Source organism: Camelina sativa, chromosome 14 (genome assembly GCF_000633955.1).
Source record: "Camelina sativa cultivar DH55 chromosome 14, Cs, whole genome shotgun sequence".
NCBI classification, from domain to species: Eukaryota; Viridiplantae; Streptophyta; class Magnoliopsida; order Brassicales; family Brassicaceae; genus Camelina; species Camelina sativa.
In genome coordinates, this window is record NC_025698.1 from 16,137,466 (window position 1) to 16,165,098 (window position 27,633).

At 36.4% G+C, this 27,633-nt stretch overlaps 2 protein-coding genes and 2 pseudogenes across 2 annotated transcripts; all 4 read left to right on the forward strand.

Annotated features, from left to right (window-relative positions):
• On the forward strand, positions 6,241 to 9,295 carry LOC104741683 (berberine bridge enzyme-like 4). The gene is made up of 4 exons (XM_010462583.2): positions 6,241 to 6,755; positions 7,160 to 7,322; positions 8,113 to 8,436; positions 8,515 to 9,295. Exons 1-4 carry the CDS (start codon positions 6,280 to 6,282, stop codon positions 9,133 to 9,135), a joined length of 1,584 nt encoding a protein of 527 aa, XP_010460885.1. The 5' UTR covers positions 6,241 to 6,279; the 3' UTR covers positions 9,136 to 9,295.
• LOC104741685 lies at positions 13,659 to 15,058 on the forward strand (annotated as a pseudogene).
• Positions 15,267 to 19,011, forward strand: LOC104743658. Its single transcript, XM_010464711.2, has 3 exons — positions 15,267 to 15,278; positions 17,972 to 18,052; positions 18,716 to 19,011. The coding sequence occupies exons 1-3, from the start codon at positions 15,267 to 15,269 to the stop codon at positions 18,917 to 18,919; spliced, it is 297 nt and encodes a 98-aa protein (XP_010463013.1). The 3' UTR covers positions 18,920 to 19,011.
• Positions 22,398 to 23,153, forward strand: LOC104743659 (annotated as a pseudogene).

A 27,633-nucleotide genomic window follows, 5' to 3' on the forward strand; every position in this document is an offset into this window, starting at 1 on the left:
CGCCGTGATCTCTCATCCCCTACTCAAGGACCCCAATTATGACGAATGGCCTTGCGGTATAAAAACAGCCCTATGTTCCCGCAAGAAGTTTGGCTTTCTTGATAGATCCATTTCTCGTCCGGCTGAAGATTCTTCAGATCTCAATAATTGGTGGACTATTCAGGCCTTGCTTGTCTCCTGGATCAAGATGTCCATCGACCCGTCTCTACGCTCCAACATCTCGCATCGTGAAATTGCCAAAGATTTATGGGACACCTTGAAGAAACGATTTTTTGTCACCAATGGACCCCGTATTCAACAACTTAAGGCAGAGTTAGCGTGTTGCAAACAACGAGGACTTGCCATCGAAACTTATTTTGGTAAGTTGAACCGGATTTGGGACAACATGGCTCAACATCGCCCCTTGCGTGTTTGCAAATGCGGCACATGTGAGTGTGATTTAGGTTCTCTCCAAGAACAAGATCGTGAAGTTAATCGTGTTCATGAGTTCCTCTTTGGCCTTGATGACAATTACCATATCGTATGTTCTACGTTGGTATCATGTACACCTCTGCAGCCCTTGGATGAGGTCTACAATTTGGTTCACCAAGAGGAGGATCTCAAGACTACGTTACATCTCAATGACGACTCATCTGCTGTTGCGGCTCATGCTGTTCAAGTCAAACCTCGTGTGACCCATCATCGACCCGATAACACACAAGTTTCGGATAGCACCACTCTTTGTAAGCATTGTCACTGTCCTGGTCATGCTTTTGATAGTTTTATTTGCTGTTATTGGGTACCCTGAATGGTGGGGAGATCGTCCACGCAGTCGTTCTACATCCGTTCGTGGTACAGGAGGTGCAACGACTGGTCGAGGTCGTTCGGTCAGCTATGCCAATGTTGTTCATGTTCCTCCTGTGTCAACATCCGAAACTACAAACTACACAATCACCGACGCATATCATGATGGTGTTAGTGGTCTCAACGACAATCAATGGCGTATGTTGAAGAATCTCTTGAATGGTGGAGCTAGCACAAGCAATGAGAAACTCTCGGGTAAGTCCTCTGTCTCATCCTGGATTTTAGATTATGGTGCTTCTCACTACTTGACTGGAAACTTCGAGCATCTCTCTAGTGTTCATGATATGCCTCCAGTCCTTGTTATTTTAGCCGATGGTCGTGAACGGATTTCATGGTAACAAGGCACCGTAAATTTGGGTTCTCGTCTGCTTCTCAAATCAGTATATTTTGTTGAAGAGTTAACAACCAATTTGATTGCCGTAGGATATTTAATGGATGAAAACCGTTCTGTGGTACAACTAGCTGATCAGTTTCTTGTGATCTAGGACCGCGTTTGGATGGTGATTGGGGCTGGTAAACGTGAGTCGGGAACCTTCACCTTTCGTAACACGGAATTTGCTGGTGCGGTGACAACTCGTGATGATGCATTGTATGAGTTGATGCATTATGAATAAGGCTTGTGATGTTTGTCTCCACGCTAAGCAAACTCGGCCTCCTTTTCCAACTAGTATCAATAAAACAACAAGAGCTTTTGAATTAATTCGTTCTGATTTATGGGGGCCTTAACGAACAGCTTCACATTGTGGGGCACGCTATTTTTTAACTATTGTTGACGACTATTCACGAAGTGTATGGGTTCATCTCCTTCACGAGAAAACAGAGGTACCGCTATGTTTGAATTTTTTTTGCTCCATGGTGAAAACACAATTTCACACTACAGTTAAAAGCTTTAGAAGTGACAACGACAGTGAGTTCGTCAGTTTAACCAGTTATTTCCGCCAAGAGGGTATCCACCATGAGACTTCCTGCGTCGGCACTCCACAACAGGATGAGAGAGTTGAACGCAAGCACATGAATATCCTCAATGTTGCTCGAGCATTGCGGTTTCAAGGTCACTTACCCATCATTTTCTGGGGTGAAGCATTCTTACGGCTAGTTACTTGATTAACCGCACCCCTTCATTTGTTCTTCATGGTTTAACACCGTATGAGAAATTGTATGAGAAGCCGCCATCCTATGATTATATACGAGTCTTTGGCAGCCTCTGTTACGCTCATAATTAAGCTCATCGTGGTGACAAATTTGCTTCCCGCATTCGGAAGTGTGTTTTTATTGGTTACCCTTATGGCAAAAAGGGCTGGCGTTTATATGATTTGGAAAAAGAAGAAATTTGTGTATCTCGTGATGTTGTTTTTTACGAAGATCAGTTCCCCTTTGCCCAACTTCATCTCGTTCATCCGACGATGATGATGACATTTTGTGGGATTCGATGGGCTTAGGTTCCACAGAACCAAAAACTCTGTCTACTAACCACCTCCTCAAGGCCCGCCACTACCACCAAGCCCACTAAGTCCAGTCCTCGAGCCTGATTCCTCATCATCTTCAACATCACAATCCGTTTCTTCTCCGTCAACTACATCCACCACACCTACTCCCGTCTCGAATGACTCTCCAACGTCTTCTCCTTCCCCGCCGACATCTCCTGTTCCGACTCCGTCTGCACAAACTTCTGACTTATCTGCTTCCACTTCCGCCGAATCTGAACCACCGCCTGAGGTTCTTGGTTGTGGTCAACGAGCGAAGCTCCCATCAGTGAAATTGAAAGACTATGTATCAACAATGTCCAAAGAAAGTTGCTCACCAAAATCGGTACCCCTCTTTACCCGATTTCAAATTATGTCTCCTCTACTCGTTTTGCTGAAACCCAACATGCATACCTCGCTGCAATCACCACCAATGTCGAGCCACGAAGTTTTAAATCAGCTATGGAAGACAAGCGTTGGAGGACTGCTATGGGTTCAGAGGTTCATTCGCTTGAAGAAAATGAAACATGGACCCTAAAAATTTTACCGCCTAGTAAGCGTGCAATTGGCAGTAAGTGGGTGTATAAGATAAAATATAATTCTGACGGAACCATTGAGCGTTACAAAGCCCGTCTAGTCGCACTAGGCAATAAGCAGATTGAGGGAGAGGATTATGGTGATACTTTTGCTCTTGTAGCTAAGATGGAAACGGTTCGTCTCTTTTTAAAAGTGGCCGCAGGTAACTCATGGCCTGTGTATCAGATGGATGTTCAGAATGCCTTCCTTCATGGTGATCTTACTGAAGAGGTGTACATGAAACCTCCTCCTGGTTTTACACCGACAAATGACAAGAAAGTTTGTAGATTGAGGAAGTCGATTTATGGTCTAAAGCAGACATCTAGATGTTGGTTTGCCAAGCTATCACAGGCTCTCCGCGACTATGGTTTCAAACAAACACATTCTAACTACTCTCTTTTTACCTTTGATCGTAATGGAGTCCAAATTTGTCTGCTCATTTATGTAGACGACATGATTCTCACCGGCAACAATGACCGTGCCTTAAGTTCGTTCAAAGCTTATCTTTCATCCTGTTTCAAGATGAAGGATATGGGTCTTTTTAAGTACTTCTTGGGAATAGAGGTTTCTCGTAACCAGTCTGGTTTTTATCTCAGCCAAAGGAAGTATGCACTCGATATCATTGTAGAGACAGGACTATTGGCTGCAAAACCGGCTATGTTTCCCTTGGAACAAAATCACCAGCTTGCACTTTCCACCTCTGCTCTACTTCTTGATGCATCTCCTTATCGCAGGTTGATTGGTCGGATTATTTACTTAGCCACGACGCGTCCAGACTTATCTTATGCAGTCCACACTCTTGCACAATTTATGAAGGCTCCGCATCTTGATCATTGGGAGGCTGCTCTTCGTGTTGTTCGTTATTTAAAGGGTATAGCTGGCCAAGGTATCCTTCTCAGCTCTACGAAAGATTTCCAGGTGAGTTGTTGGTGTGATTCTGATTACTCACGCTGTCCACTCACTCGATGTTCGGTTACTGGCTATTTTGTTCAATTAGGCTAGTCGCCAATATCATGGAAAACCAAGAAACAAGATACAGTTAGCAAGTCTTATGCATAAGCAGAGTACCATGCAATGTCCCATCTCCGCGACGAACTACTCTGAATCAAAAATGTTCTACAAGCCTTGGGCGTCAACCATCGGCAACCAATGTGCATTCATTGTGACAGTAAGTCGGCCATATACATCAGCAAAAACCCAGTTTTTCATGAACTCACTAAACACATTGAGAATGACTGCCATGTTGTTCGAGATGAGATCCTCAAAGGAACGATGTCCATGCACCATGTCTCTACAACCGAACAGCTCGCTGATATCTTTACTAAGCCACTAGAAACCAATGCATACGACGATTTCAGATCCAAAATAGACATCCTTAATTTGCATGCACCAGCTTGAGAGGGGTAATGAGATATGATCTCATACTAATGAGATATTATCCCATATCAATCTCTTCAATGTAAATTGATCCTAATTGTATCTTTTTAGGAAACTAGATATTCTCTTATCTTCATAAAAGCATGTACTCGTCATTGTGAATAATACAAAAAAAATATTCTTCTCTTTCTATTACACTTTGTATACATCTTTTAATTACTAACAATTGAAAAAAAAAATACTTGAAAGATGATCACATTTGCTTATTTCTAGAACTATACACAATTTTTTTTTTGGGTTTAGATTTCTAGAAAAAGGCGGAAATATATAACTCAGTTTAATACTTTAATGTATGCTAAGATCCATTATTTTTATTTTTTATATTTTACACATGAGTTTAATTGAAGTATGAAAAAACCTGAATCAACTCGTATTATTTTCGTCTATTATTTTAATCTAAGTGTCAGTTATAAATAATAAACATTAATTTGTTTTAGTTTTAGGTGGAAGTTGTACCTTTCCATTTACGGATTTTCTAGTTATATCCAGAAAATTGGATTAATATAAATATATATATTTCTTAAACTTTTCAATAAGCACAAATAGTAGTCAAATACTACTAAAATAAGTTTTTTTTTGTTCAAAAAAATACAACCAAAATCTATTTTTTTCCAAAATACCATAAAACTGAACTAACTTTGCTCTTATTAAATACTAATCTTTAAATCCTAAACAGTAAACCGTACCACCTAAAAACTATACTCTAAATCTAAATTTGTCAATCCAAACCTACAAAAAAAATTTCAACCCAATAAAAAATCATTTTTTGTGTTTATAGTATTTTTAGAAAATAAATATTGTTGGATTTTTGGAAAAAAAAACTTAAGAGTGGTATTTTTGGAAAAAATTAAAATTATGGTATTTTGAGGATTTTTTCTTCTACTAATATATTCGGATTTTATCTTGAGAATATGCTGGATTTAAAAATAGAATTTTAATTAATTTTAAGAATATATATTAAACTTGACAAAAAGGTGTTTAGTTTTATTGTTTTTTATAAAAGAAAAAAAAAAGTGTTTAGTTGACAAGTAAAGAAGTTATCAATTGAAAATCTCATAGAAGAAAAGTAAAGATGGTATAAATTGCTCAATGTAGTATCATTTTACATCCGCATGAATGACAATTTGAAATGATATTGGATTATGAATCTAATGACAACTACTCTAAGATGTATGAACCATTTTATAAAAAAAATGAGGAAAAGATAAAGATGTATGAACTAAATCTGTGAAAAAAGTAAATATCTAATTTGAAGGTCAAATGGGGAAAATACAATATATTATAGTATATTTTTATATAGGTACAAGAATAAATTGATGAAAAATATATTTGATCTTTGAGCCACAATTATTGGAGATGGTGGTGTCAGTATCTTTGAAATTATGAAGAAAATTGTCCCTATAAAGTTAAACCCACAAATTATGACCTACTTTCAAACACCATATATACATTTCTCCATAAACTTGGGGTCATAATCAACTAATAATGAAAACATGAATTTACATTATCAGATTTCATCTGATTTTTCTTTTAAATTCTGTAAATTACAAATGAATTTTTGGTTTGACGATGCCTAACTATGATCACGCACGGTATAGGAATGACGAATGCTAATATAACTACTACCATGTGTTTCAAGCTTTCAGCATAAACGATATGACATGAATAAAAAGAAAAAAAATTGATGGAATGATTTATTACAGAATACATTCCAATTCCAAAAAGGTTATAAAGTAAATATTAAACAATCAAGTAAGAGCTAGCCATAACGATTCCAAAATGGTAAAGAAATAATTAACAACACTAAACAAAATTAAAGAGTCAAAAGTGCATGACGTAAATGTTACATCAACTTTACGTATAAACCCATTCCCTCTCCCTTATTTAAACCCCAACACATACATATGAAACTACTCAACAAACTTTAAAACCTCATAACCACTAAAACACACACACCAAAATGGCGTTTGCGTTTCTCGTAACGCTACTACTACTATCACTTTCTAACGTTCCATTGTCTTCTTCCACGATCCAACAAGACTTCGTGATGTGTCTCGTCGACAACTCCGACGCTTCGTTCCCAATGGACTCGTCGTTCTTCACCGACGAACTAAACGCCTCTTCCTTTAAAGCCGCGTTAGAGACTTCTGCTCAGAACCTCCGTTACTTGATGCCTTCGAACCCGAAGCCGGAGTTCATCTTCGAGCCGCTATACGAAACGCACGTTCAAGCTGCCGTTGTTTGCGCCAAGAAGCTGAAGCTTCACTTGCGGCTAAGAAGCGGTGGTCATGACTACGAAGGCCTCTCTTACGTCTCGGAGATGGAAACGGCGTTTGTGATCGTTGATTTGTCGAAGCTTAGACAGATCAGTGTTGATTTGGAAAGTAACAGCGCGTGGGTTCACGCTGGTGCTTCTATTGGAGAGGTTTATTACAGGTAATTTAATCATACGCCTAATTAAGAATCATATGTTAAAGTACTTTTCATTATATAAAATGTATGATTGTTTTATTTATTTAATTAAAGCTATGGAGAAAAAAACCTCGTAAGTCTTCAGACAAAAAGTTTAAACTTAAAAAAAAATTGTTTGAAAATTGTGATTTAACCCATTGAAAAATATTCTGGTTTTGATTCAACCGGCTAGTTTATTCACTTTTGGTTCTTTAAATTGGATTAATAGATTTTTAGTATGGTTTTGGGGGTTTTGACTATTGGAGGTGAAAAAGATGTTGATAATAAAGTTAAAAACTGACCCAATTTACTATAAGAACCGAATATGATATTTTAAGCTATGGTTATGCCCCGGTTATTTATTGGTTTATTTTACTTGGATTTAAAAGGATTCAAGAGAAGAGCAAAATCCATGGTTTCCCGGCGGGTTTATGCACAAGCCTAGGCATCGGCGGCCACATAATCGGCGGAGCCTACGGTTCAATGATGCGTAAGTTTGGACTTGGAGCTGATAACGTTCTTGACGCTAGGATCGTTGACGCCGACGGCAAAATCTTGAACCGCGCGGCGATGGGAGAGGACGTTTTTTGGGCGATTCGAGGCGGTGGCGGAGGAAGCTTCGGCGTTATTCTTGCATGGAAAATAAAACTCGTTCCTGTGCCTGAGATCGTTACGGTGTTCACTGTCACGAGGACGCTTGAGCAAGATGGAACTAAGCTTTTGTACAAGTGGCAACAAGTCGCTGATAAGCTAGACGAAGATCTCTTTATCCGTGTGATTATTCAGCCGGCGAGCAAAACTCCAAAGAGCAAAGAGAGAACTATCTCAACTTCGTACCAAGGCCAGTTTCTCGGAGACGCTAATCGGTTGTTGCAGGTAAATTAATGGGGTCAAATTTAATTTTTGTAAACATTACGGGTCTATATTGTAATTTATGAAAATTTGGTTATGTAGGTGATGCAGAGGAGTTTCCCACAGCTGGGACTAACAAAGAAAGATTGTTTAGAGACAAGCTGGATCAAATCAGTAATGTACATTGCGGGTTTCCCAAGCACTGCGCCATCGGAAGCTCTACTAGATGGGAAGTCCTTGTTCAAGAATTACTTCAAAGCCAAGTCAGACTATGTGGAAGAGCCAATTCCAGTAGAAGGGTTAGAAGGTTTATGGGAAAAGCTTCTAGAAGAGGACTCACCGTTGACTATATGGAACCCTTATGGAGGAATGATGGCGAAAATACCCGAGACCGAGACACCTTTCCCACATAGGAGTGGGACGTTGTTCAAGATCCAATGGCTTACTTTGTGGCAAGATGGGAAAGTNGATCGTTGACGCCGACGGCAAAATCTTGAACCGCGCGGCGATGGGAGAGGACGTTTTTTGGGCGATTCGAGGCGGTGGCGGAGGAAGCTTCGGCGTTATTCTTGCATGGAAAATAAAACTCGTTCCTGTGCCTGAGATCGTTACGGTGTTCACTGTCACGAGGACGCTTGAGCAAGATGGAACTAAGCTTTTGTACAAGTGGCAACAAGTCGCTGATAAGCTAGACGAAGATCTCTTTATCCGTGTGATTATTCAGCCGGCGAGCAAAACTCCAAAGAGCAAAGAGAGAACTATCTCAACTTCGTACCAAGGCCAGTTTCTCGGAGACGCTAATCGGTTGTTGCAGGTAAATTAATGGGGTCAAATTTAATTTTTGTAAACATTACGGGTCTATATTGTAATTTATGAAAATTTGGTTATGTAGGTGATGCAGAGGAGTTTCCCACAGCTGGGACTAACAAAGAAAGATTGTTTAGAGACAAGCTGGATCAAATCAGTAATGTACATTGCGGGTTTCCCAAGCACTGCGCCATCGGAAGCTCTACTAGATGGGAAGTCCTTGTTCAAGAATTACTTCAAAGCCAAGTCAGACTATGTGGAAGAGCCAATTCCAGTAGAAGGGTTAGAAGGTTTATGGGAAAAGCTTCTAGAAGAGGACTCACCGTTGACTATATGGAACCCTTATGGAGGAATGATGGCGAAAATACCCGAGACCGAGACACCTTTCCCACATAGGAGTGGGACGTTGTTCAAGATCCAATGGCTTACTTTGTGGCAAGATGGGAAAGTGAGCGAGGCGAAGCATATGGGGTGGATGAGGGAAATGTATAGCTACATGGAGCAGTATGTATCAAAAAGCCCGAGATCCGCGTATGTGAACTATAGAGATCTTGATTTGGGGATGAATGGTAAAGGGGGTGATGCAAGAGAATGGGGGAGTAAGTACTTTAAGGGTAATTTTGAGAGGTTGGTGAATATTAAAGCTAAGTTTGATCCAGAGAATTTCTTCAGACATGAACAAAGTATTCCTACGGAACTTGAGTGAATTTTGAGTTAAACAAATAATAAGAGTGTGTGGTATGAGATTTGTCTTAGGAAAGACATATTACTTGTTTTTGTGTCTTTTTGTTTTTTGTTTTCAAACATGGTCAACAAACTTGTAATTCAAAACCGTTATCCAATCTAATTCCTCTAAGTTCTTTATCCTGCTTAGAAATATAAGTAATGGAAAATTTGGCTAATAAAACCAAACCCAACACTGCCTATACTGATGAGAGTAAGGTAATGACAAACCAAAGAGTTTTCCATGCTCTCTTACATTAGAATCCTTGGATTGAAGTTAAACTATAGGAGGATCCTTGAAAAATGCAATACTCTCAATAAGCCATTGTTTGGTTTGAAGCAGTAACCATCGAAACCAAAATGCCATGTCCTCACAATATATTCATATTTACAATTATATATTAATCCTAAAATCGGTATTGTTCTACCATAATATCTACAGTTTTATATTACTTTTCGTGTGATAAATTTATTTCCTTTGGCCGATATGGGTATTACAAGATGCCAATGAACATCAATGGTTGATGAAGACATGTAGGTTGCTGAGAGTTGGGTTGGATTCTTTAGGAAGCGTTCCAATATCTTTTCATGGCACCAACAAGATGGGCGAAACTATTATTTCCCCAAAAATTTTGGCACGTGGCGTTGGACCTTTTTACATTCTCTACTACGATGTACAAAAAGAGAAAACTAGAAAGGTTCAGCTTAAAGGAGTTGGGGATGATGAAGATTTTAGGAGTCGTTATGGAATTGGGAACAATGGTAACTGCCTTATCCATATCTCACCAGAACAAGGTCGAAACTATAGTTTTTTTTTCGTTTTTTTTTCCTTTTCTGGTTGATCTTAATTGGTATAAGAGCATGATGATAAAAATTTTGATTTTTCTTCTTTCTACATAACTTTTAAGTACTACTTCTTAAATTTCCGCAATGTGGCTGTAACTCATTTTTTTTATTTCCTTCTTTTCCCAAAGTATATATGTATCAGTTTGGTACTTGATGATATCTGATATTATTGTTCGAGCCAACGTCAAATAATTAGATATAAGGTCAAATATTTCCCAACATCGATTTTGTAATTTATTAATTGCATCAAACATACGAAAGTTTCCAAATTATTAATTGCTACAAAAACTTTGAAGTTCAAATGGTAATGTTTTTTTAGAAATAAGGCTTCATGAGTGTCATTGGATTACGGAAACACTTGAGGGATACTTGGAGTAGAAGGCATCCAAGTATCTGACTCGTCGAATCTCGGAGTGGAGGGTTCGGAAGGTGCAGCCATCATACGAATGGAAAAGGCGGGAAATCGGGGAGTGATGGCCAAACTGGAACCCGAAACTTAGGCTTCTCAGCATTAGGAAATGCTGGCGGCGGAAGGAGAGGCATATCAGGCGGAGGCGGTGGGAGGAGAGGCATATCAGGCAGAGGCTGTGGAAGGAGAGGCATATCAGGTGGAGGAGGCGGCGGCGCCACTGCTTCTTGGAAAGACGGGAAGTCAGGGAAACCGAGGTCGTGGACTGGTGAATTACGACCCGAAGATGGGTAATCATCGGCTCCAATCTCAGCTACTTTAGATGGGAATCTCACTAGTCGCGAAGATAATGTTTTTTTGGAGTTTAGGAGTGTGAAGAAACTTAGAACGAAGACGTATCTAAGCATAACTGAAAGTAATGCCATTGTGGGTGTTGATGTTTAGTCTTTTGTGTAATTCTATGGTTAGTTACTGAATATTCAACTTTATATGATTTGTATAATCTTTGCATAGTATTTTGCGTTGTGTTCCTACTTATCACCAACGCATATTCTAATAATTTTTATTCAAAGTCAAACGTCATGTCAACAAGAGTGTTTTGAGCAATATCAATATAGATCAACCTGAAGTTATTAGGTCAACGGACGAGCATAACTTTCTCTTGCGCAATACTCTACATGGTTTTGTTTTTAACATTTTATATAACCAAAACCAAACCNTTTTTTTTTTTTTTTTTTTTTTTTTTTTTTTTTTTTTTTTTTTTTTTTTTTTTTAAGGTTCTTAGAAACATCATCTGGTTTTCGAAACAAACCCTGTCTAATTCTAAACTCAGATTATCTCTACAATGTTGCATCCATATGGCCGGTCTTAGGGTTACCGAGGCCTAAATCGTTTGATATGTGATATTTTATAAAATATAAAAGAGAGTGATATTGGTTTTTAATTTGTAAAGAATTTTGATGAATTGAATAAAATCATTGGAAGTGAATAAGTGAAATATTTTAAAAGATTGCTATAGAGTTTTTATAAACTTGTTGATTAGTTTTCTAGAATTTGTACGTAAAGTCTTCCAAACAATATACATTTGCATGACTATATTTTATGTAGAAAAGTATTTAAAATAATAAACTAATAACATAATAATTGAAAATTCTAAATTCTTTTGTTTTAGTTGAATAAAATAAAACTTGTTTTATTTTATAAAATTCTGAAAAATAACTCCAAATTTATTAAAATTTTAAATGATTTTGATTTTCACAAAATCACAAATTAATAACACCAAACTTTAACAAAAACTTTATTAAATAACAAGTTAACATCAGATTTTACATGAACATATATATCAGCTAAGAATTGTTTTCGTTAAGTAGCCCAAATAACTAGCATATATAATGTGGTCTAGCTAAAAAAACACTGAAATAACGAAGATCAAGTAGCCCATCATCACCAAGAATTTTGGGAATAAACTTTTTGGTTTTGACTCTTTGACCGAACCCGATCAATTTCACAGTTTTCTTCTATACAATCAAAAATCTCGGTTTATCACTAAACCAAACCAGTTTAACTCATCCTTTCTTTCCACAACGATTTAACTCATCTTTTTTCTTCAGTGTTACATAATCCTAACGAACTCAGTTCTCTGTTTCTGTTACAACTTCGCCCGCCGTTTTAATTCTCCGATGGCCACCTCATGCCAGCTCCTCCTCATCATCCTCACCACCACCGTCTCATTCCTCACCTCCTCCGCTTCTCCTCCGCGTATCTCACGTCCAAGATCACCAACACGCCGACAGAATCAAACCTCTGTTTCGTTGTTCACTGCACATTAGTCATTAACTGGCTCGTTCTTAGTTCCACTGACGGCTTTGGCTTTGTTCTGACTCTATCTTCGGGTGACGTTTTCCGGCGTATTAACCGTCAAGATTCAACTAACGGCGGGAAAAGTATATTTCTTTTTTTGTCATTTTCAAGAGTTTATAGACTAAAGTTTTAGTCTTTTCAATATTTCGTGAGAATTTTGACATAATGTAAAGTCTTTTCACATTGAGAAAGAGCAAATTTTCTTGAATTTTAAAGAAGAGTTTTTCTATTATTATTGTATGAATTTCCGCATTAGCTAAAGAATCGAACTTTCTAGTTTACACTTCTAAGTTCTAACGGTAAAGGTTAGGTTATTTGCTCACGACAAAAAAAAAGAACAAAAGATAATGAATAAATTCTCCCAAAACTAAAAAAAATAATAATAATAATCAGAAATAAATTTATTCTATCTATCTAAAAGATATAAAGTTGGCACTGTCTTGTTGGCTGGCTTCTTGAGTTACATCAAATCTACTCCTACAAGTTTTCCTTTGGTTTAAACTCACGGAACAGTTTGAATGATATGAAGTGATCTTTTGAGTGTGATGAGACTTGATTCTTGTGGTTCCAGTACTCAACAAGTCGATGGTTTGGGTCAAGAACTTCAATGGCCTGTAGAGAAGGATTGCAAGTTGTGTAAAGAGTAAAGATTGCTAGGATTTGAATGTAGAACAAGGGCCCAAGGCTTGGGTTTGGATTTGAATGTAGAACAAGGATGTGAACCTTTTAGCGTTGCTCATATTTTCTTTTAAGTGTTTACGTTTTCTTCTAATGGAGTACTGAAAGAAGAGTAGTCTGGTTGGAAGAGGAATTGGTAAAGCTTAGCTCTCATCACGATGTTGATGTTGATATTTTATAGATTAAATTATATTCTATGCAAATGGCCAAGACTTGAAAAACTACAAATAGAGTCAATTGCATATATATACCTTTGTTGCATGCATGTTTCGTAGCACATTCGTGAGTAGTGACAAAGCTTCCTGTCAAAATGATCTCTTAATATCGCATGTTTTGCTCACTGCATGTGAACTGCTTCTGCTATTACTTACTGCTTCTGCCTCAATCTTCAGTCAACGGTTGGATAAATTGGTAATCCTCGTCAAGTTTCAAGCTCTTAAAAGGTAGTTTTTTAATATATATATAATTTTTGGAATGATATATATAACAAATTCTCAAATAAAATAAAAATATTCTACAAAAATGTACGAAAAGATTCTATTACCATGATAATGAACGAACGGTCAGGGAAAATAATAGCAAAACCATAATAGTTTATACAGGTCCATGATAATGTTATATTGGTTGGGCTTGGTAGCCCTCGAGAAAGCCCTAACTGTGTATATACATAGGGAGAGATAAAAACATTTGCGTAACTTTGACGATTCCATCTCATCTCAGCAGCAGGTCCGACGAGATCATCCCCGTTCTGATAATGGAGGAGGGAGTAGATCGACTAGCAGAAAGAGTTGGTAACTCAAAACGAAGCGGGAGTCCTAAGTATAACGAGTGCATTAAGGTCCCGCGTCGGGCTTTGGTTTTTGATCCAAAAAGCGGATCTCCTCCATTGTTGTTGCTGTCTCCAGAAGAGGGCGGTTGTCGTCTGTACAACCCTGACGAAGACAAGGTTTACGAGACGAAGAGTGACTTTTCAGGGTATCGATTCCTAGCAAACTCGGGTAAGTGGTTCCTGGTGTTAGATGAATCTCGATCGGATCTCTATATCGTAGATGTGTTTAGCGAGGAGAGGATCAATCTTCCGGCTCTAGAGTCAATCAAGGGTGGCCTTTACAAGGTTGAGCGAGTAGGAGATAATGAATTCACCGTTGATTTAATTAAACCTTATATGCCTGGTGCTTCGCGTCCTAAGACTACCAAATATCTGAGAGGTCTTTTGTGGGTAGACGACAAGAAGAAGAATGGAGTCGACTATGTTGTTGTGTGGCAATTTCAGGAAGCCCAGTTTTTAGGCTTTTGCAGGAATGGGGATTTCCATTACAGCGATATTCCAATACGGAACAGGGTCCATGTTCCAGGGAGTTCCGAGGCCTACAAGATGTGGTGCTCAAAGGTTATTGTCTTTACTACCTGTCGCACCGTTGCTACATTCGACTACTGGATTTGTCTGGACAAGGTGGTTTCAAGGATGTGTATGCGCTCCCTAGCTTTCAAATGTGGAAGCCAAGTAGGCCTAGTGGTGATTTGGGAATAACGGGAGTAAAAAAGCTTATCTCATCTGGCGATAGCATTGCTGTTACATCATCAGGAGACGTTTTGTTGGTCTATACCAGGGCTTACGAGCCTGTCTGTGAAAGCTCTAGGATCTTCCACGTCTTCAAGAGTGATCCTAAAGGGCTAGACCGGAGCCTTGTTGAGGTTGAATCTCTAGGTGATGAGGCCCTGTTTTTCGATTTGGGTATCACCGTGCCTGCTGACCCTACCCTTGGTATTGAGCCAAACTCCATCTATTTCACCCGTAATGACCGTTTCGGTCACCGGGGTTGTTATATTCCATGCCTCGACATATGTGTGTACAATATTGCAACAAGGACCATCAAACGCTTCCTCAGTGGCTCCACCTTAAAACTCAAGGATGCGCAGTGGTTTCTCCCCTCAGCTTGATTTGGTGTTCTTAAGAGTTTCTCTTGCGTTGTCATTTTCCTGTGTTCAATCTTGCAACAAAGACCCTCAGACGCCTCCCCATGATTTCTCCCTCAGTCCTTGCTTTTGTTTCTTTGTTATCCTCTTTTTCTTTTCATGTATAGTATTTGACATTGCTAAGTTTTTCTTTTCATGTATATATTTGACATAGCTAAGTGTTTCTTTTCATTTATAATATATGACAATGCTAAGTGTTTATTTTCATGTATAATATTTGACAATGCTAAGTGTTTAAAAATACCTTTTAAGACTAACGTTCCAGATTTCAAACCAACAGTTCAGATCAAATTATCATACACTCGTTGTCGTTGTAAGCATTAGTAAAGAGTTAATTTTTTTAAATGTCTGCCAAGGTAAGATAGACTTTCCAGTTTCCAGTCATCCAGCCTGTCAGCAATTTCACTATGCTTCTCACAAAGATTGAGTGTTACACAAGTTATAGAAAAATTTAGAAGAGGAGAGCATGTGAAATATATATTAATATATACACAATTAAAGCTGGTATATATATTAATATATATATCGACCTTTGTTGCATGTTTCGTAGCACATCAGTGAGTAGTCCTGTCAAAATGATCTCTTAATATCGATGTTTAATTTTGCTCACTGCATGTGAACTGCTGCTGCTATTACTTACTGGTTCTGCCTCAATCTTCAACCAACGGTTGGATAAATTGGTAATCCTTATTTCCTCCCTTCTTCGTTTCATCACTAACTGGAGATTGGGCGTTCGGTTTTTCGGTTTGGTTTTGGTTCGGTTTTTTCGGTTTACAGTTTTTTTGGTTTTATAAAAATTAAACCATATAGAAACCATATGTAATCTGGTTTGGTTACGGTTCGGTATTTTCGGTTTTATCAAAAATGAAACCATATAAAAACCATACATATAACGGTTTGGTTTGGTCTTGGTTTTGAACGGTTATTCTATACTTTAAAAAATAGATAGTTGATACATAACTAAAAAATAAGCATAAAAGTAAAACCTAAACATAATTAAAAAAATAGAATCCAAATATAGTTTTGTAAACCCAAATACTTAATTGAAATTTAAACTTTTAGAAAGTAAAGGCTATTGAAAAAGAAAACCAGAAAAAAAGACAAAAAAAAAACTTGGAAATCAATAACTATAAGTCCAATGTAAATTTATAAGCTGGAGAAACTAATTATATCTAATTATCCTAAATTTTTACTAAAAACCAAAAAAACCATTCGGTTTTACAGTTTTTAACCAGACCAAACATAAACCAAATGGTTAATTAAAATAAAAACCAAACAGATTTTTAGATTTAATCATAACCAAACCAAAACATTTATTTTGGTTTGGTTCGGTTCAGTTTTTTGGAGTTTGTTTTTTTTGCCCACCCTTATCACTAAGGTGGGATTATTGGTTATATAATTTTAATGTACAGTAAAACCTCTATAAATTAATAATGTTGGGGCCAAGACATTTTATTAATTTATAGTGATATTAATTTATTTATAAATTAATAATTATTATTTTATAATGTAAATTAATAATTATTAATTTATAGGTATACTTTTAATTGTTTAATTTTTTAAAAATTAAATTGAGACAATTATTGCAAAATGAGATTAGAATTTTGGATGTTGTAAATTTTATGGTATTAGAATTGAATTTGAAATAATTAAAAAATATTATTGACAATGAATTACAAAATATTATAGACAAATTCACTTATACACATGACATAAATATTAAAACATATGAATAAAAATATCAATTATCGTATTTTAATAGTTTATCAAACTATCAAAATGTAAATGATGAATATTTAGAAAGTGAAAACTTTTAAAAGTTTTAGCTGTTTTATGAAATGTTATAGAATATTTTATATCATTGTAGTTTGAAGATACAACATAACAATTGTTTTATAGATATGAGGTTTAAGAACATACTTTACTATATCATACATATATATATATAAATTTTTACATGATTATTAATTTATGATATTATTGGGACCATATTTTACATGAGGATTTCAAAAAAATTATTATCTTATTATCTTATCGAATTTTGTTATGTTTTACACTGTCTCGACTTGTGACTAGCAAAATTTATTAATTTATAGTATTTATTAATTTATAGAGTATTAATTTATAGAGGTTTTACTGTATTTGAAAAGTAGCCACTAAATTTCAAGTTCTTAAAAAGTAGCTTTTTAATATATATATATATATATATATATATTGTTACATTAATATTAACCATATACTGTATTGCTTATATTTTTAACAAATTCTCAAATAAAATAAAAATTATTTTACAAAAAGGACAATTCTTGGGTTCACCCTAGGGGTGAACCTCTCTTATTCACCCCCTCTTGATTAAGGAAACAAATTATTAATTAAAGAAACAAAATCTATTTATAATTCAATTTTAATTATAATCATTATATTATAGTTTTTAATTATAACACCTAAATCTAAATTACATTTTTATAAACCCAAACCAAGATATAATATTGTTTAATTGTGTAATTTAAACTCTAACCACTCTTTTATAAACCCAAATTGAAATACAATTTTGTTTAATTGTAAAATATAAACCCTAACCACTCTTTTATAAACCCAAACCGGCATATAATTTTGTTTAATTATAAAATCTAAACCCTAACCACTATTTTATAAACCCAAACCGACATATAAATTTCTTTGATTGTAAAATCTAAAGCCTAAACCCTTACCACTCTTTTGTAAACCCAAACCGACATATAATTTTGTTTAATTATAAAGTTTAAACTCTAAACACTAACCACTATTTTGTAAACCCAAATCGACATATAATTTTGTTGAATTATAAAATCTAAACCCAAACCCACATATTCGTTTAATTGTAAAATCTAAACCAAATCACTATTTTGTAAACCCAAACCGACATAATTTCCTTATTAAAAAATCTACAGAATTTGTTTCATAAATTTATTTTATCTTTTTATTTTAATTTTGATTTATTTTATAAATATGATATGATATGGCGTTTTGTTGTATTTTGATTGGTTAATTAATAGGGGTTGAATAAAAGAGGTTCACCCCTAAGCGAAACCACCAACACCATACCTGTAATGAGACGTTTGTCATTTGGGGAGCCAAGACAAGATTCAGGGTAAGTCTCATCGTCCATCTCTATAATGGAACATAACTGAATAGTTTCTAGTATGTTGAAGGAATATAATTAAACTTCTGGTCTAGTTTATCTCAGTATCCAGTTATCCTCTATCCAATGCTTCATTGACTGGTAAAAGCTGATAAAGGGAGTGTTCAGAGTTTTCCGCCATGCCAACTTAAGTAAACGTGTGTTATGTCAGTTTGGCTTAATGTGTATAAGTATAGGGTTGACAGATGCAGGAGCAGGCTAGTATTTGGTTGGTTTGAGGTTTGGGAATGTATATAGGATTGACAGATGCATGAGGAGGCTAGTATTTGGTTGGTTTGGGGTTTGGGTTAACAAACCTTAAATTACAGTTTCTTTCTGCTGGTTTTTTCTTTGATTCTCCACTGTATTCCTTTTATTTCGAGAAATGAAGGAGAGAATCACTTCTGAATCTGTCATAAAGATGTTCTTGAAACTATTGGACTTATAATTGCTTGCTGATCATTGGACTAGTTATCACCCAACCCTAAGATTGAAGAAACGAGTTACTTAGTGATGTGACAAATGGAATTATCTGTACCTTGGGTTTCCATTTCTCTACTGCTCTCGTGTCTAAATGAACTAAACTCATCAATCTGACTCTGTTTATGGATAAATCTATATAAATGTGTGCAGCTAGAGAACCACAAGGTCGAAAAAGGTTACGCCGAAGTGTTAATTGGAGAGGATGAAGTAGCCGTAGCGGTTAGTCCTAGTGGCACGGCCCATGCTCTAGTAAATGTCGATCCTGTGCGCTCTACTTTCTTCATTGGTTGCCAAGACAGTGATATGCAGAACAACAGCTCCACTAGCGACTACAAAATATGGAAAGATCTATAAACCAAAGTGGGGTTAGTTTAGTTTCTCTTGTTCATTCAGATTCTCATTGGCCTTTCCTTTCTTTCGAGATTATTTGTATAGAATAGGCTTTGCTTTTTTTTTCTTTTTCTCAGTCATATTTGTTACCGAGAGTACAAACCTGAAACTTTCAATGTTTAGGGCTCATTCCGTAAGAAACAATTCGTATGTATATTTGTTGTTTCTTCACAGTTGAATTTGCAATACAAGTATCTGAGGGACAGTCTCATTGCAAAATTAGCACTGTAAGCAATCAACCACGAAAATTTATAATTTATGATTAAAATATTTCTTTTCAAATTTTGAAATATAAAAACAATCTTCATAATTTTATTTCATAGATTGAGATATATCCATGTAAAATTATGTGTCAGCAAGTGTAAGTTTTTCTACCTAAACGCAAATTGTTAATTTGAGGTACTCTATGTTGTAGAAAGATACAGTAACAGTACAGTTCTAGGTTGTATATATCAACCTACCGACTAAAGCATAAATTGGTTTCTTCAAACGTGTTAATTGATTTATGGTCTCAAAACAGTGTGCCATTTAATGATGTAGTTACTTAAGTCGTACAAAGATATCTAATTCATATGGAATGGCTTAAATAAGGCTTCTAAAAGTTTTCTCTGTCCAGCATGCACGAGGTCATGGACTCTATGAATCTTAAAGAACACTCATAATCATGTCCTTTTGTTTCTCATAGAGCGTTGTGCTAAACTCCTAATACCTACTGCATTTGATTAGTGTTCTAAAATCTGTTAATGGAACTTTTTATACTAAAAGTTGCAATCAGAGGTCTAGTTTAAGTTTATGTAGAGTTGAGAGATAATTAACTTTGAAAACCACTAACTAAACTTCAAAATGAGAAGCTAAAACATAAAAAAACATAATAATGTCTAACAAAAAAAAGGACATTATTATGTATATCGCGAGTGTGTCAATGCATTGGAGTGTGGCAGTTTTGCCATGTGCTAATGGACCAACCTTAAAAGTAAAAAAAAAATGTAAAACAAAAGTGAAAAGAAAAGAAAATAAAAATAAAGCAACACCTCCTCGTTGTCGTTGTAAGCATTAGTAAAGACTGTCAAGATAAGAAAAACTTTCCACTCATCCAGCCTGTTAGCAATTTCACTATGCTTCTCACAAAGATTGAGTGTTCCACAATTTATAGAAAGATGAAGAAGAAGAGAACATCGAGAGTACTGTCACAACGATCACAAGAGCATATGAGAAATCCAATTTTTGTCTTGGTCATTCTTTTAATTTTTCCCGTTTTATTGATTATGCAGCCTAATTCCTAAATTTAAACTACAGAGGAAAAAAATAGAGAGTGTGTAATATGTAAAAACCATAGATATAAAAGATGTAAGTGATGGTAGTTTAGTATATATTGGTAATAAATACAGAGAATATAATAGCCAAAAACTTTTCATTGCAAAGTGTTTCTTTTCATGTATAATATTTGACATTGCTAACTATCTCTTTTAATACTCTTTACTAATGATGTCGTTGTAAGCATTAGCAAAGAGTTACTATTTAAAAAATGTATTTGTCAAGGTAAGATAGACTTTCCAGTCATCCAGCCAGTCAGCAATTTCACTATGCTTCTTACAAAGATTGAGTGTTCCACAAGTTATAGAAAGATGAAGAAGAAGAGAGCATCGAGAATACTGTCACAACGGTCACAAGAGCATATGAGAAATCCAATTTTTGTCTTGGTCATTCTTTTAATTTTTCCCGTTTTCTTGATTATGCAGCCTAAATCCCAAAAATTAATTCAAACTACAGAGGAAAAAAAAAAGAGTGTGTAATATGCAAAAACCATAGATATAAAAGATGTAAGTGGTAGTTTAGTATATATTGTAATAAATACAGAGAATATAATAGCCAAAAACTTTTCATTGCAAAGTGTTTCTTTTCATGTATAATATTTGACATTGCTAACTGTTTCTTTTAATACTCTTTACTAATAATGATGTCGTTGTAAGCATTAGTAAAGAGTTACTTTTTAGAAAATGTCTTTGTCAAGGTAAGATAGACTTTCCAGTCATCTAGCCAGTCAGCAATTTCACTATGCTTCTTACAAAGATTGAGTTGTTCCACAAGTTATAAAAAGATGAAGAAGAAGAGAGCATCGAGAGTACTGTCACAACGATCACAAGAGCATATGAGATCTCCAATTTTTGTCCTGGTCATTCTTTTGAATTTTTCCGTTTTCTTTATTATGAAGCCTAAATTCCCAAAAATAATACAAACTAAAGAGAAAAAAAAGAGAGAGAGTGTAATATGCAAAAACCAAAGATACAAAAGATGTAAGTGGTGGCAGTTTAGTATATATTGTAATAAATACAGACAATATACTACCCAAAAACTTTTCTGGTCATCTGATGAATTCAAAGTGTTGGAATCCAACAAATAATTCCATAATTAGAATAGGAACATACACTAAGTGTTTAATTTCAAAACCAAACCCAAAGAAGAAAAAGACTACTATCAAAAACCTGAATTCAAACCCGGACATAATGAGCAATTTATTTCAGTTGGAGGAACCTTCATCGTTCGTCGTCATGTGTCGTGGAAAAAGTTTACACCTCTCTGCTTTTAAATATAAACATCCTCTAGTTTTTGGTACATTGGCTTTTCTCTATCTTTTTCTTTGAATCCGTAGATTTCTGAAAAAAAAAAAAAAAATTGCCTCAATCATAGTTCGGTGCAGCTGCAGCATCGGAAGTCCAAGTCGGAAGTTCAATTAACTTCGAAAACGCTTCAAGGTACTCCCTACGATCTTGATCGTTTATAGTCGTAAGATGCTACTTGCTACTATCTTGATCTTTTCACATTGGCTTTTGTATCTTCTTACCAACTTTCTTTGTTTCTATATATGTAGCTGAATTACATGTATTCTATATGTATTGCATGCTGATGATTGATTGATTCATCGTTCTAGGTTAGCTGATAGCTGATGGAGTTTGTCTAAATGCTAGTAGTTTTGTGGCTTGTTGAAGTGTGGGAAATAAGATGACTTTTTTTTTTAGATTAGCGGGTTACATTTTCTAAACACACATGTACTATCCAAAATTCACATAACTGGATTAGTATATGCCTTCCACAATTCTTTTGTTTATGATTTCATTAGAGGCAAAGCATAAGTTTTGTATTTTGAATGCATCAGTTCTATTCCCTTTTTTATTATTCTCTGAACTGTCAACAACATTACCCATTATTTTATTTCCTTACATCTAATTAAAATTGTTTTTATTTTCATTAGATGGAAAATGTATTTCCTACACTCACTATTCCCTTTTTTATTATTCTCTGAATTGTCAACAACATTACCCATTATTTTATTTCCTTACATCTAATTAAAATTGTTTTTATTTTCATTAGATGGAAAATGTATTTCCTACACTCAGTGAGATTCCAGTGGGTCTTTCTACACATTTTCAACACATGATTGTTTCAACGCATGATTGATTGGTTAAGCTATGCAAACTCACAAGATGTTCTGCCTAAATACAAGAATCTAGGCCACATGTATGAGTTTTTGGATGCACAAGGACTTGTTAGATGTTTATTCAAGAGTTGCCAAGGAGATGAAATAAGTTTGATGATAGAGGCATCTGTGTATCTATTGGATCATCCACTAGATGGTCCTAGATCATCATCTCCATAAATGTTTGCTGGAGTTTTGCCCACTATATTTGTGAGATTCATAAACAAAAATGGAAAGATGGAGTCGGGTGTTTTGGTGGAATTCAAGGAATTTGTGAATCACATTAATATATACATGATTCAGGAAAATCTTGCAATAAACATGGATGAAGTGCATAAGATGTATGTTTTGGCAACATGGATCACAACCCAAGTAACATCCTTGTCGCAATAGAAGAGGGGATACCGCACCTTATTCCTATTGATCATGAAATGTGCTTTGTCGGGAAAAACTACGACTTGTGTGGCCCTTATTGGTTAAGCTTAGAGAATGGTCTCAACGAAGCTTTATGTCAAGAGTGTATGGAGTATGTGGAAAATCTAGAGGTGGATGCTGATATTACGTTTCTGAGGCGGTGTGGATGGAACTTTCTCGAGGAATACATTGAAAGGTTCAAGATCTTTACAACTTTCTTGAAGAAAGCAGTTGCACAAGGACTTGCACCTTTACACATTGGGAAGATTGCTTCAAATAATTGCAATCATCCGAGGTTTTGCTAGGAGCGCAAAAATCGAATTGAGAAAAGATGCAAATTATATTTAAATTAAAAAAATCAGAAACGAATTACAACAACATAATATAAAGCATAAAATAAATCAAGGAGGCAATATATGTTATCTCTTTCCTTAATTCAATAAATCGGCCGTAAGTGCTTTCGGACAATCACGATTTATGAATCCCAGGATACAACCGATCACGAACTATTACAGTAGCACACCAGTAATAAAATTCAAGCGAACAGATCTACGTTATACTCTCGAGACTACTAAACTAAAAACTTACTTGGACTAAGCAAGGGAGAGGGAGAGAGAGATCTTCAGAGGAAAGAGTCTTTGTGTTTTTGAGTGTGAGAAATAATGAGAGGTTGTGTCTCTATATATAGTGGAAGGAGGGAGGTCTCAAGAAAATATTCACTGAATATTCTCGGAGTACTGCCCAAATTTGCTTGGAGTTTACACAAAGTCTTTCCAAAAAATTAGATGAGCCTACAGCAGTCTCAAGAGCTCCAGAGCCCAAAAGCCCAAGAGTCCAAGAGGCCACGACCCGTTTCCAATGTGAGACTTTTTTTCAAACATCCCAAGTAGCTCACTTCACACTCTTATTTCGCATTCAAATCAACTCCGTTTTGGACGTATGGGTATACCATCTTGTAGCACTCGTTACCAGCTTTCCATTGCACTATCAACCCGACAATTCCGAGCACCCATTTAGCCGGAATTTGGCCGGAAAATCGCCGGAAAGTCACTGTCCCAAAACCTGCAATTTTCTGAAACTTGTTTCAGAAAAATTCAGTTCCAACAATCCCCCACATGAATAGAAATAAGTCTAAACATATGACGACATAACTAACCCTATAGACTGACACTACTAGCTAGACTAGACAGACCTTCGAGAGTATATGCGAAAACTAACTGTATCTGAGTTAGTGGCGTTTTTCAACCTTGAACCGACTCATTGTTATACCTGTCGAGTTTACTCGGCCAGTTGGTGAACATGATGTCTTGAACCATCCGGATTTGTATGTAAACTTAGACAACAGGCATAACACAGCTTCGTTTTCTCGTAGAACGAGGTTCTCTATTGTGTTCATTGTGGCCTTGAACAGGCCTGGTTAATCATGAGTGAATTTGGAGAGTATAGCCTCATATATTCTCCTAGAAACGGCCCCATTTCACACTCACAAGGTGATTTTAATAGCTGCTTGTATTAAAAGAAATATCCTGTAATTATTTCAAATATTTTACAAAGCTACATTTCAAATCATTAAAAGCATATGCTTAACCTCTAACATACATGAAACACTTTAAATCATTTTAGGAACTGGGAAAAGACAAAAGTCTCTTTGTTCTTGTAGCAGGTTCAACTTGATTTAGTTGTCCCTTTTGAACCTAGGTCATGGAGTCTCCAGTCTGAGTAGGTGGGGTTACCATCAAACCTCCTCTTAAGTCGTAGGCTTTAAACCCACTCCTCTTGATGATTTTATAACTTGATCTCGCGCCAAACCTTTTGTAAATGGATCCGCTAGGTTTTCTTTCGTATGGATGTAATCAATTGTAACTATACCAGTTGAGATAAGTTGTCTAACAGTTTTATGTCTCCGTCTGATGTGACTAGATTTGCCATTGTAATGGGTATTCCTTGCCCTGCCCAAAGCCGATTGGCTATCACAGTGTACACGTATTGCAAGCACAAGATTCCCCCACATTGGGATGTTTTCCAAGAAATTACGAAGTGATTCAACTTCCGACATAGCTATCTCCAATGCTATGAATTCAGATTCCATAGTTGATTTAGCTGCTAGAGTTGTTTTGGAAGACTTCCAGGACACTGCTGCACCTCTAAGTGTAAAAACATATCCACTTGTGGATTTTGAGTTTCTCGAGTTTGCGATCCAGTTGGCATCACTGTAACCTTCCAAAACTTCGGGTTCTCTACCATAATGCAAACCATGATCTTTGGTATAACGTAGATAGTACAAAACTCTAGTTATAGCCATCCAATCCAGTCTTATACAGATACAGTTTGTCAAGTACATTAGACTGCCAATTACCCTTGCATACTCCACCTGTTGCACAGGTTCACCAGAATTTTTGGTCAAGTGAATTTGAGGATCCTCTGGAGTTTTTTCAGTCCCATTTGAGTAATGCTTGAATCGATCAAGCACTTTTTCAGCATAGTGGGTTTGAGACAAGATAAGGTCCTCATCAGTTCTGATGATTTTTATCCCCAAAATTACATCTGCTAAACCCAAGTCCTTCATGTCAAAATGTCTTTTGAGCATGTTTTTCGTTTTAGTTATGATATCTTTGGTGCTGCCGATGATGAGCATATCATCTACATATAAGCATAACAAAATGTACCCTGATGGAGTAGTTTTGTAATATATGCATTTGTCACATTCTTTAATGCGAAAACCATTAGAGATCATCATACTGTCAAACTTCTCATGCTACTGCTTAGGAGCCTGTTTGAGTCCATATAATGACTTCACAAGTTTACACACTTTATGTTCTTGTCCTGGAATAACAAATCCCTCAGGTTGTTTCATGTAGATTTTCTCCTCTAAATCTCCATGGAGAAAAGCAGTTTTTACATCCATTTGATGGATTTCAAGATTTCTCAAGGCTGCAATACCTATGAGCATCCTGATCGAAGATAGTCTTGTTACCGGTGAATAGGTATCAAAGAAATCTAAACCTTCTTTTTGCCGAAATCCTTGCACTACAAACCTAGCCTTGTACCGCTCAATATCGCCACTGGGTTTTCGTTTTATCGTAAAAAGCCATTTACATCCCAAAGGCTTAAATCCTTGTGGTAGATCTGCCATCTCATATGTATGATGTTGCATGATAGAGTCTATTTCGGTTTTGACAGCTTCCTTCCAATAAGGTGCATCAAGTGTAGACATAGCTTCTGCGTATGTTCTAGGTAGATTTTCAACTAAAAATGCCATCATCAGAAAATCATCACCAAACGATTTACTTTTGCGAGCTCGTTTGCTCCGTCTAGGTTCGAGTTCTGTTTCTACAGTAGTATTACTCAAAGTATTGCCAGCTTCAGAGGTCGCTGCATCTCTTGTTCACGAGTCCGTTTTTGATTTTTCCTACAGGGAAAAATGTCTTCAAAAAATGAAGCATTTCTTGACTCCATAACTGTATTCACATGGATATATGGAATATCTGATTTATGAACCAGAATTCGATATGCACTACTGTTATGTGCATATCCGATGAAGATACAGTTTATGGTCTTTGGCCCAATTGTGATCTTTTTAGGAGGTGGTAAAACCACTTTTGCTAGACACCCCCACACTTTGAGATATTTGTACGAAGGTACTGTACCTTTCCAAAGCTCATAGCCTCATATGGTGATTTGCCAGTAACCTTATGTGGTATCCTGTTGAGGATGTAATTAGTGGTAAGCAAAGCTTCCCCCCTCCCCCCCCCCACATGTTCTGGGCTAACACAGATTCCTACAACAACGCATTCATCATCTCTTTCAAAGTTTGATTCTTTCGTTCGGCTACTCCGTTAGATTCTGGCGAGTAGGGAGCTGTTGTCTGATGTATAATGCCTTTTTCTCTACAAAATGCATTGAACGACTCATTATGTTCTCCTCCTCTATCACTTTGAACTACCTTTATAGTTTTCTGAAGCTGATTTTCTACTTCGATGTCTCTTGATGATCTCATCCGTTGGTTGAGAGTTGAGAACAACAATCGTGGAGCTCATTCGGATGCTCAAAGCTAGGGGCATGATGTTCATGTAGCTGAGCATAAGGCCAAGTTTAAAGGCAAGGGTAAATGGATATCTATTCCTCATAAACCGTTGAAGGTGTCATCTGGACCAAACTTCAAGAAGAGAAACCTTGAGAGGAAGTTCAAAGGAAAGTGTCATCATTGTGGTAAGATTGGACACAAGGCTGATGTGTGCAAAAGCAAAGCCTGAAGTTAAGGTAAAGCTTGAAATTCGACCAGGCTGGTGGTAGCTTCTCGATCAAGCAATTCGTTTTGAAGACATTGCAGATCGACATCCCTTCCAAATCGATCTCCTGAAAGATGCATTGAAGAGCCTCCACTTGTTCCATAATTGGTTTGGAATCCACCATCTTGAATTTCAGGAACTTCGTAGTTGAGAATTTCTGCATCCCAGACTCATCAGTCTTGTACTTGGTCTCCAAAGCTAGCCACAATGCTTTTGAAGTCTTGTACATACTGTAGAGGTCATACAGATCACTGACCAAACGGTTCAGAATCTGACCTTTGCAACAATAGTCTCCTTGAGCCCAACTATCCATACTTCCAACCACATACACATTAGTGTCACCTTGTGGAAGCGTTGGTGAATCCTCTGTGAGGTACCTTTCCATGTTCATGCTGGCCAAGTAGTAGCGTATATTGTTTTGCCACGTTTTGAACCCAGCTTTGCCATCGAACTTATCTGGCATCATCCCTTGGGAAGCCGAAGGTGGTATCCCCATGTGG

Excerpts from the sequence above, each read along its gene's own strand:
- LOC104743658 (XM_010464711.2), top strand. Across the intron at positions 18,053-18,715 it reads GAGCCAAGACAAGATTCAGG|CTAGAGAACCACAAGGTCGA; the intron begins GTAAGTCTCATC and ends AAATGTGTGCAG.
- LOC104741683 (XM_010462583.2), top strand. The coding sequence starts at position 6,280 with ATGGCGTTTGCGTTTCTCGTAACGCTACTACTACTATCACTTTCTAAC. Across the intron at positions 7,323-8,112 it reads TCGTTGACGCCGACGGCAAA|ATCTTGAACCGCGCGGCGAT; the intron begins ATCTTGAACCGC and ends GCCGACGGCAAA. Across the intron at positions 8,437-8,514 it reads ACGCTAATCGGTTGTTGCAG|GTGATGCAGAGGAGTTTCCC; the intron begins GTAAATTAATGG and ends TTGGTTATGTAG.